The sequence below is a fragment of the Durotheca rogersii genome, assembly GCF_024521655.1.
Source record: "Durotheca rogersii strain YMJ 92031201 chromosome Unknown GGS23scaffold_7, whole genome shotgun sequence".
Lineage (NCBI taxonomy): Eukaryota > Fungi > Ascomycota > Sordariomycetes > Xylariales > Xylariaceae > Durotheca > Durotheca rogersii.
In genome coordinates this window covers 516,282-534,709 of record NW_026251238.1, presented here as the reverse complement: position 1 = coordinate 534,709, position 18,428 = coordinate 516,282, and the positions used below count along the sequence as shown (strand labels likewise).

Genomic DNA, 18,428 nt, shown 5'->3' with positions numbered 1-18,428 from the left:
AGTTATCAGAGACGTGCCGTGTGTTGTACCTATTGTATGTTATCTTGCGCTATGAGGTACCTCCTTCGCAGTACCTACACAATACAAAACGGACTGACTGGCCTTACCTAAGCTACGGGGGATAAGACCTCGTGCTATAGGGTAGGCCCTCCCCCCCTCCTCTCCTGCGCTCTGCCTATCGTTAGTTAGCTCATCGTACGCATTCCCGCCCTCCGCAATCCCCATCCTCTCCGTCCAACAGCCCGCCTGTCCACGTCAACTTGGACTCCCAAGACGCAGGGTGAGGTTCGATGCAATACCCCCGAGTATCCGTTGATGAAGCATTTCTGCGATCGGAGTTGATACATGCCCCTTCGATTGCCTACATATATCCACAGTAGCCTGCAGCTCCGGCGTCCTAATCACCTCGAAGCTTTAGGTTTTTCTTGTCCCTCCGCTCCTCTCTCTTCCCACCCCTCCCTTCATTCTACTTCCACCTTTTTTTTCGAGTCTCCTCTCTGACACCGCATTCCGCGATACAACTGGAAAATATACATCCCTTACCTCGTCTATCTTTGCCCTGCGCGACGGGCGCCAGGGAATCCACAGCCGCTGTCTTACCGCTATATCTTGACAGTGTTGTGCATTTGCGACCTGCCATCACACACACTTCCGGATCTAGATTTACACTGCTACTCTACGATTGGCTTGGGTGGTACCAGAGACGCCCTGACTGTACTCGGCTCGCCTACACACCTACCTTCTTGCCAACCACCGTACCGACCTCTCCCCGCGGTACCGCGAATGAGCACAGAGACAGGACTTATCCATCCCGTCCCGTCGTCCCATCGAGACCGATAAACCAACCATCGAGGGAATTTTCCTGCCTTGCGCATGGAGAAACCCGCCTGACTTGCGTTGGGCGACGATCTTGCCTCTGTTTCTCATCTTTCCTCCGCGCACGATCTCGTCAAATCAGCTCGGCCTAGCCCTGCCCAAGTCTTGTCCGGCCGAAGCGTGCCCTTCGTATGCTCGAGCTCACACTCTCTTACGTCTACTACCGATCCGCATTCATACCTGCGTCTGCGCCTACATCTTATATACCGAGATCCACATCACCTATCTTCCCTGATCGGTGCCGGTGCAGCTCTGCCGGTGCAGTGACATAGGGCATTGCCCCATCACGAGTCGACAAAATGTTCTGGAGATTTGGCGGTTACGCCAACATCTCGACGATCGATACCATCCTCGACAAACCCGACTTCCAACTTGAAGACCTGCTTGACGAGAGCGACTTGATCCAAGAGGTCAAACAGCACAACACTAAACTCATCGAGTACATGCGTGAGCCCACAGTTCTCGAGAGACTCCTAGAATATGTTATCACACCGAAGCTCGAGCCTGTAGAAAATCCGGAGGAGGATCCCCAAGAAGAGGAGAAGAAGGCAAGGTCCAGGGGCCTGTCTTTCGGGCGCCCGCGCGCATCTTCGAGGGCTACGAGTGACGAGACCGACGATGACGAAAATGAGAAGAAGCGTAACAGGTATGCGTACGTCGCTGCCGAGGTGCTTTCATCCGACAATTGGTCCCTCTATGAAGCCCTGATGGAGAGTCAGCGTCTGCTACGCGATTTCTGGAACTTCTTAAAGCTTCCCTCGCCCCTAGATCCTCTTCAGGCCAGCTACTTCACCAAAGTCAACGAATCCTTGTTCGACAAGAAGACCGAGGAGATGCTAGACCTGCTAAAATCCCTCGATGACGCTGTCCCGAATATGCTCCGCCACGTTGATTGTCCCATGATCATGGATCTTTTGCTCAAGATAATCAGCCTAGAGAGGACCGAGAACGGGCAGGGCATAGTAGAGGTACGTTCGTCCCAGCACTTTCGAGGTTGCCTCTGACAGAGCGCTAACGTATTTTCCGGGATTATTCAGTGGCTCTATACTAAAGATGTGATGCCGACGTTGCTCTCTTTCCTCGGGCCGGAGCACAATTACGCTGCGCAGACATCCGCCGGCGACTTCATCAAAGCTATTATCACCGTCTCCGCCAATGCCTCCCAGAATGAGCAGGCCTGCATCGGCCCAAATGAGCTTACGCGTCAGCTAGTGTCGAAAGCCTGCGTCCAGAAGCTTATCGGGTACATGCTTGGTGGTGGAAACGCCTTGACAGTCGGCGTGGGAATCGTCATCGAAGTGATCCGGAAGAACAACTCTGACTACGACCCGGATGTCGGCCCCGATTCGAACGCCCTGCCCTCTAGCCGTGATCCGATATACCTAGGCACTCTACTGCGTCTCTTTGCGGACCACGTACCGGATTTCATGTCTCTCATACTCAATGCTCCGGCTCAGAAGCAGCGGCTAGATTCCACTTTTGGCGGCAAAATCGAACCCCTTGGATTCGACCGATTCAAGACCTGCGAGCTCATGGCGGAGCTTCTTCATTGCAGTAACATGGCGCTGTTGAACGAGGTTGGGTCCGAGCACATAATCGCTTTACGAGACGAGGAGCGCCAGCGACTACGTGCCGAAGGGCGACTTGCGACGAATCGGGGCGAGGAAGTGCAGTCGACAGAGGACCTTACTATGCGAATGCGCCATTCATCTCCTGATGACGGTCGTCGGCTTGAGATCACCAATGCCTCCGACGACGACGGATTCGAGGAAGTCAATCCCCTGAGCGATATGACTGAAGACACATCCCACGAATTCATCAAAGCCGAGGACGAGATCCCCATTGCACCGGTTCCGTCCTTTCTTGAAAAGGAAGACGATGATTTTGTGGAAGAGCCCCTGAGCTCGCCGAGGCTCAACGTCCAGGACAGTAAACTCGCCGAGCAACAATTCGAGAACCCCGAGCTAGTCGTTCCTCCCCTATCACCCAAGAAGCCGGTGGCCGTGCCACAGCTGGCACAGCCTCTTGATGCTCCTTTGACAAGTGATTCGAAGGATTCTTCACAGTCATCCTTGCCGACGGCCAGTGCACGCCAGGCCGAAGTGGCAACTCAGGTAGAGGTCCAGGATATTATCGAATTAGAGGGCCGCGAAGTGTTCCCAACTACGTCTGAAGGCCCATCTGCAACTAGCCGGGAGACGGGAGGCTCTGCTGGCTTTACGGTCCACGTAGTAGAAAGTATACCACCCCTACCTACTACGGAAACGCCTACAGTGGTTACAAACCCCACGGAGACTGAACCGAGTATGCCCGCCGGCGTCCCCTCACAACAGCCAACCACAACCACAACCGCGACTGCGAGTACCATTACCAATAGTAAGCCGGACGGGGCGGTTATCGTGGATGCTCACCCCCAGCCCGGGTTGACACCGCCCGGGGTTAGAGAACAGTTCACTCCAGTTGTTGGTGACTACCTTAAAATGCAATTTGTGGAACATCGGGTGGTGCCAACTATTCTGGTGAGTGCTCCCAAGCATGGTTGCGATAGCATTGAACGAGCGGCTGACCCTGCTCGTAGTCATTTTTCTTCAGATATCCGTGGAACAACTTTCTCCACAACGTTGTCTACGACATTGTCCAACAAGTATTCAACGGACCGATGGATCGCGGTTATAACCCTACTCTAGCTATCTCGCTATTCGAGGCTGCCGATATCACTAACGCCGTCATCAACGGTCAAGCATCCAGCGAGCAGTCACAGGCCCAGAGCAAGACTCGTATGGGCTACATGGGCCACCTGACGCTTATTGCCGAGGAAGTCGTCAAGTTTACGGAGCGCAACCCGCCGGAGCTTCTGTCCGAGCTAGTCCTGGATCGCGTCATGAGCCAGGATTGGATCAATTACGTCGAGGGCGCACTAGCGGAAACGCGCGAGCGGGACAATGCTATCCTAGGTGGTGTCAGGCCCGACGTTGCTTTGAACAATCGAGCTCAGATGGCAGGTAACGGTCTGGGCGGCATGGGCTTATCTGGCCTCGGCCTCGGCGGCGCACCGATGGGGGGCTCGCATGTGCTTGTCGAAGCCGGGCTGAATGGCGGCGGCGGTATGGAAATACAAGAGAACGGAAGCGGCAGCAGCCTCGGGCCGTTCAGTATAAGCTCTGGTTTGCTGTCCGGGTCTGGCTTCGGTAGTTCTAGCGACGAAGATGAAGATGACGCCGAAGATACCGAAGAAGACGTTAACAACGAGGTGAGTTACTCTCTACAACCCGCCGAATTCCTTCGCGCAACCCACCCCGATTCCACTTTTTCACCCGCGGATCTGAGGGCGTCAATGCTGGGGTCAATGGAGGACGAATTTTTGGGTTAGGAGACCCTCTAAAACATACTCTCCAATATTTCACCCCCGGCGATGACGGCATTGACGCCTACAAACCGCACCCTCTCCTTGAAGAGATAAAGGGCGGTAACGACATGCGACACACTGGGCAGTATGGGGGGTGGAACGACGGATGGGACGCAAGCATGACTATGACTCCAAAATCACGCACTTGGTTTTCACAATTTATGCTTAGCCACTTGTCATAAACCGTGGGCCGAAGAAGACCTTGGGTATACGGCATTCATGCTTGATCAATACTACTTTCTCGGGCGCTCTAGATAGTTTCGTCGTTACCCCCTTCCACTCTATACCGCTTCGGCTCCGTTTTCAATTATTGTTCCCCCACGTCAGACGTCGGGGACTTTCATTCCCCAGTCCATCTTGCGGAGAAGATGGGACGGATCAGCAGTGCCTCCTCGACTCCTTCATACTGAAAAAAGAGAGGAAAAAACAGACTTGCGAGGAATTCTTTTCTTTGAACGGGCGGAGAGAAAGTCTACTAACGCCTGATAGTTCCGTGCGTACACTGATCCGCTGCACGCGGCCTCTTCGTCGATGGATCCTCCCTCTGTCCCACCGCCACCGCCTCCCCCCCCACCGTTGAATATCCCCCCCTCACGCGCACGCCTACAATTTGCCGCGAGACTCGCAATGCAACAGAAGAACGCCGCTGCAGCCTCAGCGCAGTCGGCCGAGAATGAAAATAGCAGGGGATCCGACGACAATGCAGCAGACAGGGAGACTAGCAGTGTTCTCCGAAACCCTTTCGAGGATGACGGTGAGGATGATGTGGACGATGACAGCGACGATGGGCTGGGTGACGACGACAACACGGATTCCTGGGGCGCAGGCCCGTCTCGAGGTGGCTGGTGGCGAGGTGCCTTGCGAAGCGGCGGCGAAAAATTTGGGGATGGCAGAGACGACTCTGACTCGGATAAGGACGTGCCAACCGGAGGTGACGAGGACGATGAGGAATTTGGTGACTTTGCCATGCCCGAAGTTGACAAGGAGAAGGGCAATGATACAAGCGGCGTCATCGTGAAGCCGCTCGCCGTGCACCCACCTCCCCCAAGCCAAAAGACTTCGGCGTTCACCAGCCTCTGGCCCTTCGGGTCTAAAGACAGGGAGAAGCAGAAGGCGAAGGAAGGCGAGGAGCTCAAGGCTGAAAACCTGAGCGAGATTACGGGTGAGGATGGCGAGAAGATTAAGAGCACTCACGAAGCCGCTCGGAGGACGAGCATCGAGGACCCCGATGATGAGGAAGTGGTTGTCTAGGAACCCGCGTCCGGCATGAAAGGGGACTCTAGCGATTATTACGTCAAGGTTAAGGTTTCTCGATATACAGGCATGTGATACCCCCATATTCAATTCTCAGGGGAGCCCGGTTCCCCACCCGCAAGCGCGCCGCAGACCCCCATCTCAAGAGATTCCGGGGCGGCCAAAGAAAGGGGGGCTGGGGGGGGGCCCAGGGACACGTCAGCGAAGGATTTGGAGCGCGACTTGTATTATATATGTGGTTCTAGAGAGGCGGGCTTTCGGCTGCTGCCCGCCGGTCGCACGTCGCGAATTTGCCCGGAGCCTGTACAATAGTTTTGGAACGATACGGCAGGCTACGGTAGACGGACTAGGCAAGGCAAGGCAAGGCACGGAGAAGGGAAGGGGGAGGGCGCGGATGCTCTAGGTTAATGAATGACGCGACGAGAGCAACGAGGGAAGAAAGCGGAGAGAAACGAAGAAACAATCCGTAGGTTGGTTACGGGAGGGCTGGCTGCTTGACTGCCTAACGACAGGATGTTTTTGCTAGAGAAATTTGTCCACCTTGTTACCAGCGTATTCCGATGCCTACGTGCACAAAATACCTACTTAAATTCTCACTTAATCCCTATATACTTATTAGGCTAAACAACACACCTACGTCAGTAAAAGTCGATAGACCCGACGAGAGGGGCGATTCGGAGCTGAGACGGAGCTCCGAAGCGACGTGGCATTCCTTGAGGTACCTAAGCATCTGTAGGCTACTGGAGCTGTTTACGTCTCTACGCTACGCCTACGTACTTGGGTATGCTTGTAGTGATATATCCTGTCTCTTGCGGCACGGGGGGTTTCGGCTGTGCAAACACCACACGTATATATACCTACCTGCATGTGCTCACCGCCGCTGCCAGAGGTCGATAGCTATGGGACACATACCTGAGCATCGTGCGCCTGCGTGTCGATACTTCGAGCGACGGGATCTCGCAGGTCCGACGCGAAGTCCCGGTTCCGTTCGCGATGCCCCTCCCCTTCTCGCAAGCTGCACCTGTGGAGGACGGGCCTCGAGAGCGGACCTGGAGAGGAGGCGGTAGCGGCGGCAGCGGCGGGAGTGGCGGGTATGGAATCTTGAGGGATCGATGTGGGATCCCGATCTGCATACCTACCTACCTACATGGTGGCCGGGTCCTTGCCGCGTGGGTGCGTGCGTATATGTGCGTGTATGTGTATATGTGTGTGTCCTTGCCGCTGGCCCCCTCGGCTTGGCTGAGTCGTAGCAAGTATGGAGTGTTGTTTCTGTCTCTAACTTTGGGCAAGACAGGGGAGAGGGAAGAGGGGTGCTGTGTGTTCGTAGTACCTACACTTCGCACGGAGATAGGCAAAACAGATGTTTTCGAATGGACCAAGCCATCGTCAAGTCCCATGCGTGCTGGAGCTCTGTCGGTTGGCTTGGCTGGGAACAGGGTCGCGGAAATAGATATTAGCTGGTAACTATAACTGTTTGGCCCCCTTACCACGTAGTATTCGCCTCGGCACCTGGACCGCACGGCGACCGCCCGCGCACGCATCGCATCGCATCGCATCGCCGGGGCAGGCTCAGACGGCCAAGCCTCTCTTTTTTTTACACTTATCTGTTGGCATCAATAGGCTTTTATTTACAACAGCGAAGGCGACTATGAGATGGAGGGAAGGAAGAGGGAGGGGGAAAATCTCATCGGGCCTATGGCGATTAGATATGTTACGAGGTAGACATTATTGTTGGTTGGCTCGTTTTCGTTCAGACTTCTATATCGAGAGGCGAAGAGCGAAGGGAGGGAACCAGGCTGGTGCGTGACTTGGGATCTCGTTGTCGTTGGCTCTGTGGTTCTAAGACTACGACGGGTGTCAGCCGAGTCTCCTTGTCGGGTTAGCAGAATTGGCAAGGCTTTCTGTCCGTCGCTTGTCGAATGGACCCCATGTAAGCCGAAGCGCTATCGCTGAGATCGGATGGCGTAATAGCCGCTTGAGAAGGAGTAAGATGTTACAGATGCAAGTAAAAGTGTGAGAATAACATCAAGAAATTACTATGAACGCATCGTAAGAATATCTCTCTGATTTACCCCCTTCCCGTTCGCAAATTGACGTCAGTTACAAGAGCCCTGTAGAGGTCCACCGAGATGGCCAGGGACAGGGCTCTCAGGGGCGTATGTAGACATCGCTGTCGCATTGCTACGCGCGGGCATCTTCGGGACGTCGGCAACCCGTGGGTGGGTGTGCGGCGCGGTCTCACGACAGTGAAAGGAGGCTTCATGTCGTTTTCGCCCCTGACTGCCTGGGAATTCCGTGGGGCTATCGGCGTACGGTGAGGGACTCGCTCCAACTTGTCGATTAATAAAGTGATGAGGAGAACAGGGTGGTAGGGATGCTACATCACGTATACCTACCGAGCAATTTCTAACTGGATACGGCGTAATTCTGAAGTCTGCGTGAGGGAGAGATGGATAAATGTAGGTAGATAGGTATAAATATACCAGCCCACCTGCAAAGTATCGGTACTGGCATCGAAGCCAAGCCAAGCCAATAATAACAATAACGTAGACGCATACATATGCGTCGCGAGGAGTGGTGCAAAGAGACGAGATTGGGTGTTATTCGGTAGACAAGGCATCCAGCACATTCTGACAGGTTGGTTCCCGGGTTCGAGCTCTCGGGGAGGGTGGAAGAAAAGAAAAGGCGGAAATAGGTAGGTATGCAGAAACTCTTTCAAAATGCAACAAATCATAACAATAATAGCAACAATGATAATTATGGCGATAATAAGTATAAAATAGAAATGATGATGATAATGAAGCGAACTAATACTCGAGGTAGGTATAAAAAAAAAAGTCTGAGCTGAGTCGTGTGTGTGTTGCGTATTTTTAGCTACCGTCTCCCCCTGTCGCAGTTCCCGGCCTCAGCCACGCGGCCCCAAAGACTTCCTCCCCCCAGCTCTACTCATACTACCTACCATGATCATCATGCAAGCCCAGCCAAGGATTGTGATGGTCACCACCCGCCTAAGCCTCACACTGTCACTCTCCTGCGCTGACCTGACTATCTCCCTGCTACCTGGTAAGTGTTGCTCGCACCAGCCAGCCAGAGACAAGGTAGGCAATTGATGTTTTGTCACCAACCTCTGAACGCCTCGTAAAAGCCTTCCGGCATCTGCCAGTCCCGGTCGTGACAGATCACGACAAGATCCCGGTGGTGCAGGAGACTTCCCACACGTAGAATCCCCTCCTCTCGCTCCCCTTCCACACCCCATTGGACGCCAGCCCGAGCGAATCTGTCTCCGTATTACCAGCACCGGGCCCGGAATACGGAGCCCAAGACCTTCGCATCGGTGGACACGTCCCAACGATGGATATATATAATCCATGGAAACTTCGTCCCGGTATCCACACGGTTAGACGGCGACGAAAAACCATATTGATGCAAGAGAGAGTCCGGTTCTAAATGCCCGCAGGCGGTGGTGTCCTCTTTCTCTCGCTGACCATCATCCCATCGCTCACCCTCTCCGCCTCTTTCTCAGGTGCATGGCAGACCCCAATACTACACTGCATTGTCACGTAGATTCCCAAGGTTTGCCTCAAATGCTATCCGCGTCCGGTCTGCCTGGCACGTCCGTAAGTTGCTGTACTTCCAAGCCCGATCTACGGACCTTGTGGTAGTAGCGGTGCGAAGAAGTCTGGGAATCTAGGAACTACCGAGGTATAAGCCTGGCCTGATACGCTCTTACATTGTCGACGAACTCGGATCCCTCCCTAGTATTTGCCTGCTATCTCTCCCCCCCCCCCCTCCTTCCGCTGTGCCGCGTTCAGCCATGGAGAGTCCGATAGGGGAGAGCCTTCCAGCACTCTCTCCAGACGATACCATATCGAGCCTTTCCGAAGATCGATCCGACGAGACGGCCAAGGGGACGCATCTAGAAAAAAGGGATAGCAGATTTAAGAGGAGGCAGCTCCCTTCTCTCATCACCTCGCTCCCTTTACCTATTACCTCCTTTCCTACGAAGAGGGTCGACGACCCCAGAGAACGTTTAAGATCAGCAACAGTCGCCGTGGCCCGCGTCCTCGGGGTCGACACGAACGAGCTCCCACAGCCATTTTACGGGTTAATACAAGATGTTAACGACGTCTCAGACTCGGTTTATTCGCACTCCGGCAGCCCCCGACAGCCCTTGAACAGGGCAAGATCCACGCGAGAAGACTCGGATAGCTCGGCGTCGGCCTATTCGCCCTATATCGATACCTTCGCGAGGAGAACGTCATCGGACAATTCGATTGCAAGACGCCTCATAGTTATAGTAACTGATGTTCTCGGCCTAGATAGCAGTTCTCTACCGCTGGAAGAGTCGTTTGTGGATCTCGGAGGGACTTATCGGAAGGCGAGAGAAGTCCGGGCGAGATGTATAGACGAAGGCTTTTCCATCAAGACTAAAGACATGATGAATTGCAGAACCATCGCAGAGCTCCAGACGCGCGTAATGCCGCTCACCCAACCTTTGTCAGCCGAAGGCGGGATCCCGCCTATGGTTATCGACCCGCTCGAGTGCGACTCCTCAGACACGCTTCCCGCCTTACAGCGCCGTCGAGCGCCGTCGATCCCACAGAAGGCCCCTGCTAGGTCCCTCAGCTCCCGAGCAGAACTTAAACAAGGCCAGTCCCGGAAACGTAACATCCAAGTTGAACACACATTAGCCTTGCATGAGGGCGTCTCGAGAGCTGTTGTGCTTAAACCCAAGGCTGGTCCGTTCGAGGATCAACTCGTGGCTTTTATCACCCTATCAGGTTGCGAAGGGGAAGGCCCAGATGACTGTGAAGTCAGGTTACAGAGCATACACCACGCCGGCCGGCTATCAGAGATCCGGAGGTCGGTCGAATCCAAAGTCCCCCCCGGGCTCGTCCCAACTGTTTGGATAGTGCTGGAGAAGATGCCTGTGGACGATGCCGGCAAGACTAAACGAAGAAAACTGCAAACATGGATTCAAAATGCCAACGAGGAGCTTCAACGGCAGATACTATCGATCGAATCGGGAGAAACCGCGCGACAACTACCCCCGAGCGGGATTGAAAGATGGCTTCAAAAGACGGTCAGCAGTGCGCCGCACACCGACGAGGTAGGCACGAGAATGGATAAGCAGTCTAGGGCTATAGGCGGCGATCTCGATGCGTTGCGGCTCGTGTCTGAAGGCGATTTTCAGGGTGTCTCGCTTGGGATAGAACACATCTTACAAGCGAAATCGTTGTCCCAGCTCACTGCTCTCGCCATACCGAACGGGCCGTATCTTCGTGACGCGAGCGCGGCTGCTACGGAAGCTTTCGAGCTCTCGCCCATGCAACGCCTATATTTTCACACACACATTAGTCGCAACAACGGCGAATCACGGGCGTCTGGCGGCGAACGTCAATTCAACCAGAGCATGTTGTTTCGGCTCACACGGAGAGCGAGCCTCGAGGATGTGCGCGCGGCAGTAGAGGCCTTGGTCAATCATCATGCTATGCTTCGATGCCGGTTCCACCCCGTCGAGAAATCCTGGTGCCAATCGATAGAACCCGAGGCCTCGTCTTCTTATCACTTTGCGCACCACTCCGTCAAGACAGATGCCGACGTCGAGGAAGTGGTTGGGATTGCCCAAGCCGCGATCGACATTAACACCGGGCCTATCTTCGCTGCACACCACTTCGACACCCACGATGGTTATCAGATGCTCTACTTAGTCGCGCATCACCTCGTCGTCGACCTCAAATCCTGGAGCATCATAGTAGATGACCTCGAAGCCTTGTTAACGCAGGGTTGCCCAAAGTCCGGTCCCTCGACGTCGTTCCAAGAATGGATACACCACCGCAGGCGTCGCATCGAGACGATGGCGCCGACTGCTGACATCTCGTTCGGCATTCCGGTGGGAAATCCCGGATACTGGGGGGTTGACGAGGCCTCGAACACGTATGGCAACACAACATCCATCGATTTTACCCTTGGTGTGGAAGAGACCTTGTTGCTCGAGACCAGCAGCCGGACGTTTAACACGAGCCCTGCAGACATCCTCATAGCCACTCTTATCCTCTCGTTTGCGCAGACGTTTCGCGATCGCCAAGTGCCAGCCGTATGGAGCCAAGAACACGAGAGATCCTCGCCGGACATATACTGCGACGTATCGGAGACCGTGGGATGGTTCACCTACCTCTGCCTCTTCGCCTTGGAGGTGTCCCCCACGGATGACATCCTAACCGTCTTCGATCGCGTAAAGGATCTGCGCCATACCATCTCAGCAGACGGCGCCCTTCACTTCACGAGGAATCTAGTCAACGCCGAGTCCGCGTTCACCTTTGCTTCCACCCACTTACCCCTCGAGCTCATGTTCACGTATTCCGGAACTATGCAGCAAACGCAGAGACAGGAGGCCATCCTGGAGCAGATCACGCTCCCAGGCCAGGCGCTGGCTTCTAGTACGTCGGACATTGGGCGCGACGTCGGTCGCGTCGCCCTATTTGAAGTATCAACACTGGTCGACCAGGGCGAAAGCAAGGTCAAGATCCTCTACCACAAGGATTCCAGATATCAGGAGCAGATCGGCAATTGGATACACAACTACGAGCTGCTGCTGCGCCGGGGGATTACTAGATTACAACATAAGTTCCCCGGACTCTCCCTCCCCAAATCCCCCCATTTGAACGTGATCGACAAGGAGCTTAGCCAGCTGAACAGAGATACGTTGTCGAGCCTCAGCCTCAGCGTCTCAGATATTGAAGCCATCTATCCTGCAACACCTATCCAGCAGAATATTCTGGTCAACGATTCCATCATACCTGGAAGTTCCAAGGCGGAGATTATTTATGATCTTGACACCTCTGGCAGCCCTGTGGACATCTCTCGTGTATGCGCTGCTTGGAACAGAGTAACAGAGCACCACTCTGCTCTAAGGACAGTGTTTTATCGGGGCGTCTCTAAAGACGGCCTATACGATCAAATCGTGCTTAGGTCTCACTCGCCTAACATGCTTTTCCTCGAAAGCGACAGCGTTGTGGAGGCGATGGCTTCGCTCGAGAAGCTCCCTCCCCTAGCGCTCGACGAGGGCATTCCTTGGCATAGACTCGTCGTTTGTCAGGTGGCTAACAAGACGTTCTTGAAGCTGGAGATGAGCCAAGCCGCATGCGACGTAAGCTCCTGAGCCTTGAGTTTCTAATACGTGTGGCTAACTTGAAGGTCCCATAGGTCCCTAGTATGTCGATCCTCTTCCGAGAACTCGAGCAAGCCTACTTCCATAATCTCGGCCCGTCCACGTCCGAAGTGTGCTGCTCCGAATATCTCCAGTGTCTGAAGGAGGCTTCTCGTAGCGTTGATTTCTGGAAAGAGCATCTGCGCAACTCTCAACCATGTCGATTTCCCACTATCGTCTTAAACCCAACCCCGAGCGAGTGGGACACTACGTCTACAGACCTTGAAATACCGTGCGAGCACGTCGAGACGTTCGCCAAAGATCACGGCGTCGAAATATCTACTGTTCTGCGAGTCGCCTGGGCCCTAGTTCTCCGAACTTACATCGGAACGGACGACGTCTGTTTTGGCTGCCGTGTCTCGGGCAGGGACCTCCCCGTTGAGGACCTGAGCGATGCTGTTGGGTCATTCTCTACAGTGTTGCCGTATAAACTTACAGTCCCCCGCGACGAGCCTCTGGTGCAGCTACTACTTGATGCGGAGGACGAACACCGGCGCACCCTTCGCCACCAATACGTGCCGGTAGCGAGGATCGAACACGAACTCGATATTAAGGGGGGGCATCTATTCAACACCTGCCTTTCCTTTGGATACGAAGGCGTCTCCAACAACTTGTCAAACACCTCCAAGTGTCAGCATGTCAGAACCGAGCAAGCTTCAGAATACGACATAAACACCGACGTACACTTTCACGGCGGGAACGTTACGGTCGATATCGGATACCGCATCCTCATCTCTGACCAAGCAACCGGCATAGCTAACGCCTTCAGGAAGGCTGTCGAGACCATTCTCAGCGCGCCGACCCGCCTTGTCGGGGAGGTCGACCTCTTCAGCGCACACGATAATGAACAGATCCTTGCGTGGGACAGGACGCCCGAGATCGACGTGCCCCAGGCGCCCGTCCATCAGCTGGTCGCTAACCGAGCATCGCTTAACCCCGAGATGCAAGCCGTCTGCGCCTGGGACGGAGACTTGTCCTACGGCGAGCTGCACGAACTATCCGTCATCCTCGCCAAGTATCTCTTGGCTTTCGGGCTGAAGCCACAGGCGCCCGTGCCGGTGATCGTCGAAAAGAGCCGTTGGGCAGTGGTGGCCATGCTAGCAGTCCTCCAGTAAGTCCACGACATGCCAAGAAATTCCAGTAGAGTCTCTTATTTACTGTCTTCTAGCGCCGGCGCCATCCTGGTCCCCGTAGATGCAGAATTGATCTCGACATTTGCTCGCGTTATCCAGACCGTAGGCGCCGACCTAGTGCTGGTTTCCGACCAAGTTCGCCAGCACGTTAGTGGCTTCAGTGTTGACGTTATCGTCGTCAATGGCGAGTCCATCCTGGAAATGGCGACGCGAGCGGTCGACGTGACGCCTCCCCAGCCTGCGCCGTACGAGATAGCGTGTATTCTCCTCGGCCCCCCCGGGTCTCCCACGTCGTCGAGGGCCACGCCCTACGGCCACGCTACTCTCGCAGCCGCGTGTCTCGGGCAAGGCCCTGCGCTGCGGATCAACCCGTCTAGTCGAGTCATGCAGATCTCGTCGTACAGCACCGACATCGCGCTGGCCGAAGTGTTCACCACCTTGGTCCAGGGTGGCTGCGTCTGCGTCCCCTCCGCTGCCGAGAAGGTGGCGGGCTTCACCGAGGCCGCGAGGCGCATGCGAGTCAACTGGACGTATTTCACTCCTGCTCTGTCCCGGAAGATCGACCCGGAGAGCCTGGAGGACCTCGCCGTCGTCTGCTTTCCTATCCGTCATCTCGACGGCGACGCTCACGCGCCGTGGATCGGAAAGACGAAGGTGCTGCTCGTGTACGGCGTCGCCGAGGCATGCCCGCTGGGGCTCTCCGCGACCGAAGCGACCGATCCTCGGGTACCGCCGTGCTTTGGCCGCCCGTTCAGCGGAAACTTCAGGGTCGTGAGCCCCGAAGATAACAGCCGGCTAGTGCCGGTCGGGGCGGTGGGCGAGCTCGTGATCGGGGGTCCGATGCTGGCGAGCGGGTTCGATATCAGCGACCCCGACGCCCAGGCCTGGGCTGGAAAGTGCTCGACCCGCATCAGAACCCTGCTCGAGAAGTCGGGAAGCCGTCTGCTTAAGACAGGTCACTACAAGACGGGCCACTACGTCCGCTACCGCGAGGGGGGGCAGATTGAGTTCATCTGGGTCGCGGGTGAGGAGATGGAAATCGACGGCAAGACCTTTCGCCCGAAGGATATCGAGTTGAGGCTCCGAAGGTGTCTCGGCGGAGGTGTCGACGTCGCCGTAGAGACGATCGCTTTCAATGACCCTGGTTTGCCTTCCATACTTGCCGCATTCGTGGAGCTGGACGAGAGCGCGTTTCAGGGAAGCGAGGGGCTGTCGAAACTGAGCTCTATCACTAGAGAAAGGCTGGGCCTCTACAAGAAGACGGCGGATATGACTCTTCGAGAGGCTCTGCCAAGTTATATGGTTCCCACAACATACATACCCGTCAAAGCCATGCCATTGACGCCGGATTTTCAGATTAACAGAGAAGAACTTCAACGTATGATTACCGGACTGCGACGGAGGCGACTGGTCGGGCTAACAGAGGCGAATTCGCCGGTGGAGGAGAGATCGCCGATTTCCAAGCCTCTCCCGTCGCCCCGGGTCGAAGAGCAGATGCGGGCTATCTGGGCCGAGGTGCTCTATATTAAAGAAGATGCTATCGCGGCTGACGCCGGATTTTTAAGCCTAGGCGGCGATACCGTCTTGGCTCACGACCTCGTATCTCAGTGTCGGCAGAAGGGGATCAATATTTCGACCACTGACGTGCTTCGAGACGTCTCGTTCGCTAACCTCTGTAAGGGGGCAGTTTCGCTAGAGGCGGCGTCTCCCGTAAAGCCCCAGGAGACGAAAGCTACGCAACCAGATTCTCCGGATTCTTTTGCCAGCGACTCGGTAGTGTCACAACTCGGGTTCGACGAGGGATTAATCGAGGATGTAGCCGAGGCATCTTCTCTCCAAACGTCGTTTGTCGAGTCCGGGATGCTGCGGTGCCACGGCAATATCAGCTACATCACGATCAACATCAACGGCCCCCTTAAGTGGCACAACCTCGAGAACGCGTGCTTCCTGCTAGTGCAGGCCCATCCAACATTACGAACCGCATTCATAAGTCGCCGCCGTAAGCTCTACCAGACCGTTCTTCGGTCGTACCACCCCGAGGTTTCGAGAGAGCAGTGCCAAAGCTGGAGACTCTCTAGCCTGGCCTCGAAGTCCATCAAGAAAGACCAACAAGCACCAGTTGATTTCCGGCGGCCCGTCACCAAATTTTTCTACTTCGATGCCGGGAAGAGCTCCATACTCATAATGCGCCTATCTAGAGCTCAGTACGATGATCTCTCGCTGCCAGTGCTTATGCGGGACCTCGGCAAATTATATCAACAAAATACACTTACAAATCGATACCCCAGCTTCTGCGAGGTAGTCAAGACTACTCAGCAGCCTACATATTCCAACAGCGCCAGCGAATACTGGCGCGGTCTCCTAGAGGGCGCGTCGATGACACAAGTTGTCTCGCAGCCATCGCCTGCAAGCATAAACTCAAACTCTACAACTATTCAGCTGCAGGTTTCCATTCCCGCGTCGTCTCAGAACATGGGCATATCGTTCGAGACGATCCTCAAGGGCGCGTGGTCCATCGTGCTGTCGAATCTATCCGGCAGCGACGACGTGGTCTTCGGGCAGCTCGTGGACGGGCGGCGGCACCGGAGCCTCGCGGGCGGGCACGCCATCGCGGACGTCGTCGGCCCCATGGGCAACATCGTGCCGGTGCGGACGCGGCTGCCAGACGCGCCCGTCCTCCCGTACAAGTTCCTGCGCCGCGTGCAGAACCAGCGCGCCGCCGGCATGCCCTACGAGACGATGCAGACCGCGGACGTCGTCCGGCTGTGCACGGCGTGGCCGGCGTGGGCGCGCTTCAGCACGGTGGTCTGCCACCGGGACCGCGGCGCGGGCGCGGGCGACGTCGACGACTTCGCCATCGGCGACGCGAGCTGCTCGCTGGGCTGCGTCGAGTCGGCGCACCACGCCGCAGACCTGTTCGTCGAGTCGGTCGCGCCGGCTGAGCGCAGTGGCGGCGGCGGCGGCGGCAGCGGCGACGTCGCCGACGTATCCCTCTCGTTCTGCGCGGCGCGCGTCGACGCGGCCTTCGCCGACGCCGCGCTCGCGATGCTGGGCGCGGTGATCGCGCAGCTCGCGGCGGCGCTCGTCACGGCGCCGCTGCGCCTGCGCGGCCTCGGCGACAGCCGCGCGGCGCCGCGCATCCCGCTGGCCGCGCCCGGCGGCGCGCAGAAGCGGCGCGGCAGCCGCGGCTCGGGCACGCCCTCGCCCGTCGACCCGCTCGACCCGGACCGCGCCCGCGCCGCGCACACGCTGGTCTCGGCCGCGTGGGACGCGGTGCTCGACGCGCGCGCGCTCGGCGTGCCCGACCTGCGCGCCGTCCCGTTCTGGGAGATCTGGGGCGCGCTGGTGCCGGCGGCCGAGCTCGCGCGGTACTACAGCGAGAACATGGCGGCGGCGGCGGCGGCGGCGGCGTCGCCGGGCGTCGGCGGCAGCGGCGAGCCGCACGCCTTCGCGGCCGAGGACATCCTCACCCACCCCACCATGATGCAGCAGTACGAGCTCGTCGTCGCGAGGCAGCAGGAGGCCGAGCGCCGCGCCGCCGCCGCCCTCCCGCGCCCCGGGCTCGCCCTGCTCCACCGCCCGAGCCACGCGCCGGCGGGCTGGCCCGGCCGCGGCATCCGGCGCGCCGCGGCGGTGGCGGGCGGGCCGCCGGCGCTCGCGCCCCCGCGCGCCCCCGCCCACCACGTCCGCTCCAGCAGCTACCCCGAGGAGCAGCGGCCGTTCGGCGGCGGCGGCGCGGTCCCACCCGCTGCCGCTGCTGCTGCTGCTGCGCTCCACCCGCCGCAGCACGACGACCACCGCCGGCCGCACCGCCAACACGGTCCCCCCCACCGATACACCGCCAGCGCCAGCCTCTCGCCGGACCCGGCGGCGGCGGCGGCGGCGGGCAGCAGCCAGAGCGACGGCGACGCCGACGCCGGCAGATTGCTCCCGCCCGGGCCCGAGGGCGCGAAGGCGAGGGCCCCTAGGACGAGGGCTTCGATCTTCGGCGCGAGGATGCTCGGGCTGTCGAGCTGAGCGCGCTACACGGCGAGCGCCCGCACTTTCCTTTTGTCTCGAGGGTAGAGGATACGGGAGGGTGGGCGTATTGAATTGTGCGCGCCGGGCATGGAGAGAGAGGGGGGAGCTTGCGCGCGCTTTGATATCACTGAGGGATATTTTGGGAGTCGGCGTTGGGGTGGCAGGGAAAATGGGCTACCAGAACAACGGACTACTAGTAGTAGGTAGACACAGACCGGTAGGTGGGCGAGGATGGAGGGCGGTTGTTTGATACCTTAACGTTTGTTTTGTTTCAAAAGAGATATTTCAGAACGGAATATCGTCTAGTGTTATTATGCTTCAGTCTGATTACTAAATGACAGGGGTTCATTTTAAAGGGGGATAAGGGGTTGGCGGGTCGGGGAAGGGGTTTATGAAATCTACAGACTACTATATATATAGGTAGACAGAACCACAAAGCGTATAAGCACCACGAAATACACCTCATCCTTCTCACACTAACCTATTCATTACCCTTCCAAGTTTGGGGGGATGGAAATCTGCGAACTCT

The 18,428-nt window shown here is 56.8% G+C and overlaps 3 protein-coding genes across 3 annotated transcripts; 2 read left to right on the top strand and 1 right to left on the bottom strand.

The window, feature by feature from the left end:
- The first annotated feature begins 1,025 nt into the window (after window positions 1-1,025).
- GGS23DRAFT_484069 (SAPS-domain-containing protein) lies at window positions 1,026-5,815 on the top strand. The gene is made up of 4 exons (XM_051514332.1): window positions 1,026-1,844; window positions 1,914-3,395; window positions 3,455-4,126; window positions 4,772-5,815. The coding sequence occupies exons 1-4, from the start codon at window positions 1,176-1,178 to the stop codon at window positions 5,531-5,533; spliced, it is 3,585 nt and encodes a 1,194-aa protein (XP_051372843.1). The 5' UTR covers window positions 1,026-1,175; the 3' UTR covers window positions 5,534-5,815.
- A 1,372-nt stretch (window positions 5,816-7,187) lies between these two features.
- On the bottom strand, window positions 7,188-8,335 carry GGS23DRAFT_484033 (uncharacterized protein). The gene is made up of 2 exons (XM_051514331.1): window positions 7,933-8,335; window positions 7,188-7,837 (listed from the first exon to the last, which is right to left on the bottom strand). Exons 1-2 carry the CDS (start codon window positions 8,268-8,270, stop codon window positions 7,633-7,635), a joined length of 543 nt encoding a protein of 180 aa, XP_051372842.1. The 5' UTR covers window positions 8,271-8,335; the 3' UTR covers window positions 7,188-7,632.
- A 1,015-nt stretch (window positions 8,336-9,350) lies between these two features.
- GGS23DRAFT_619944 (uncharacterized protein) lies at window positions 9,351-18,160 on the top strand (the record flags this gene model as incomplete). Its single annotated transcript, XM_051521059.1, has 3 exons — window positions 9,351-12,686; window positions 12,743-13,857; window positions 13,915-18,160. 3 exons carry the CDS (start codon window positions 9,351-9,353, stop codon window positions 17,894-17,896), a joined length of 8,433 nt encoding a protein of 2,810 aa, XP_051372841.1. The 3' UTR covers window positions 17,897-18,160.
- Between the last annotated feature and the right edge of the window lie 268 nt (window positions 18,161-18,428).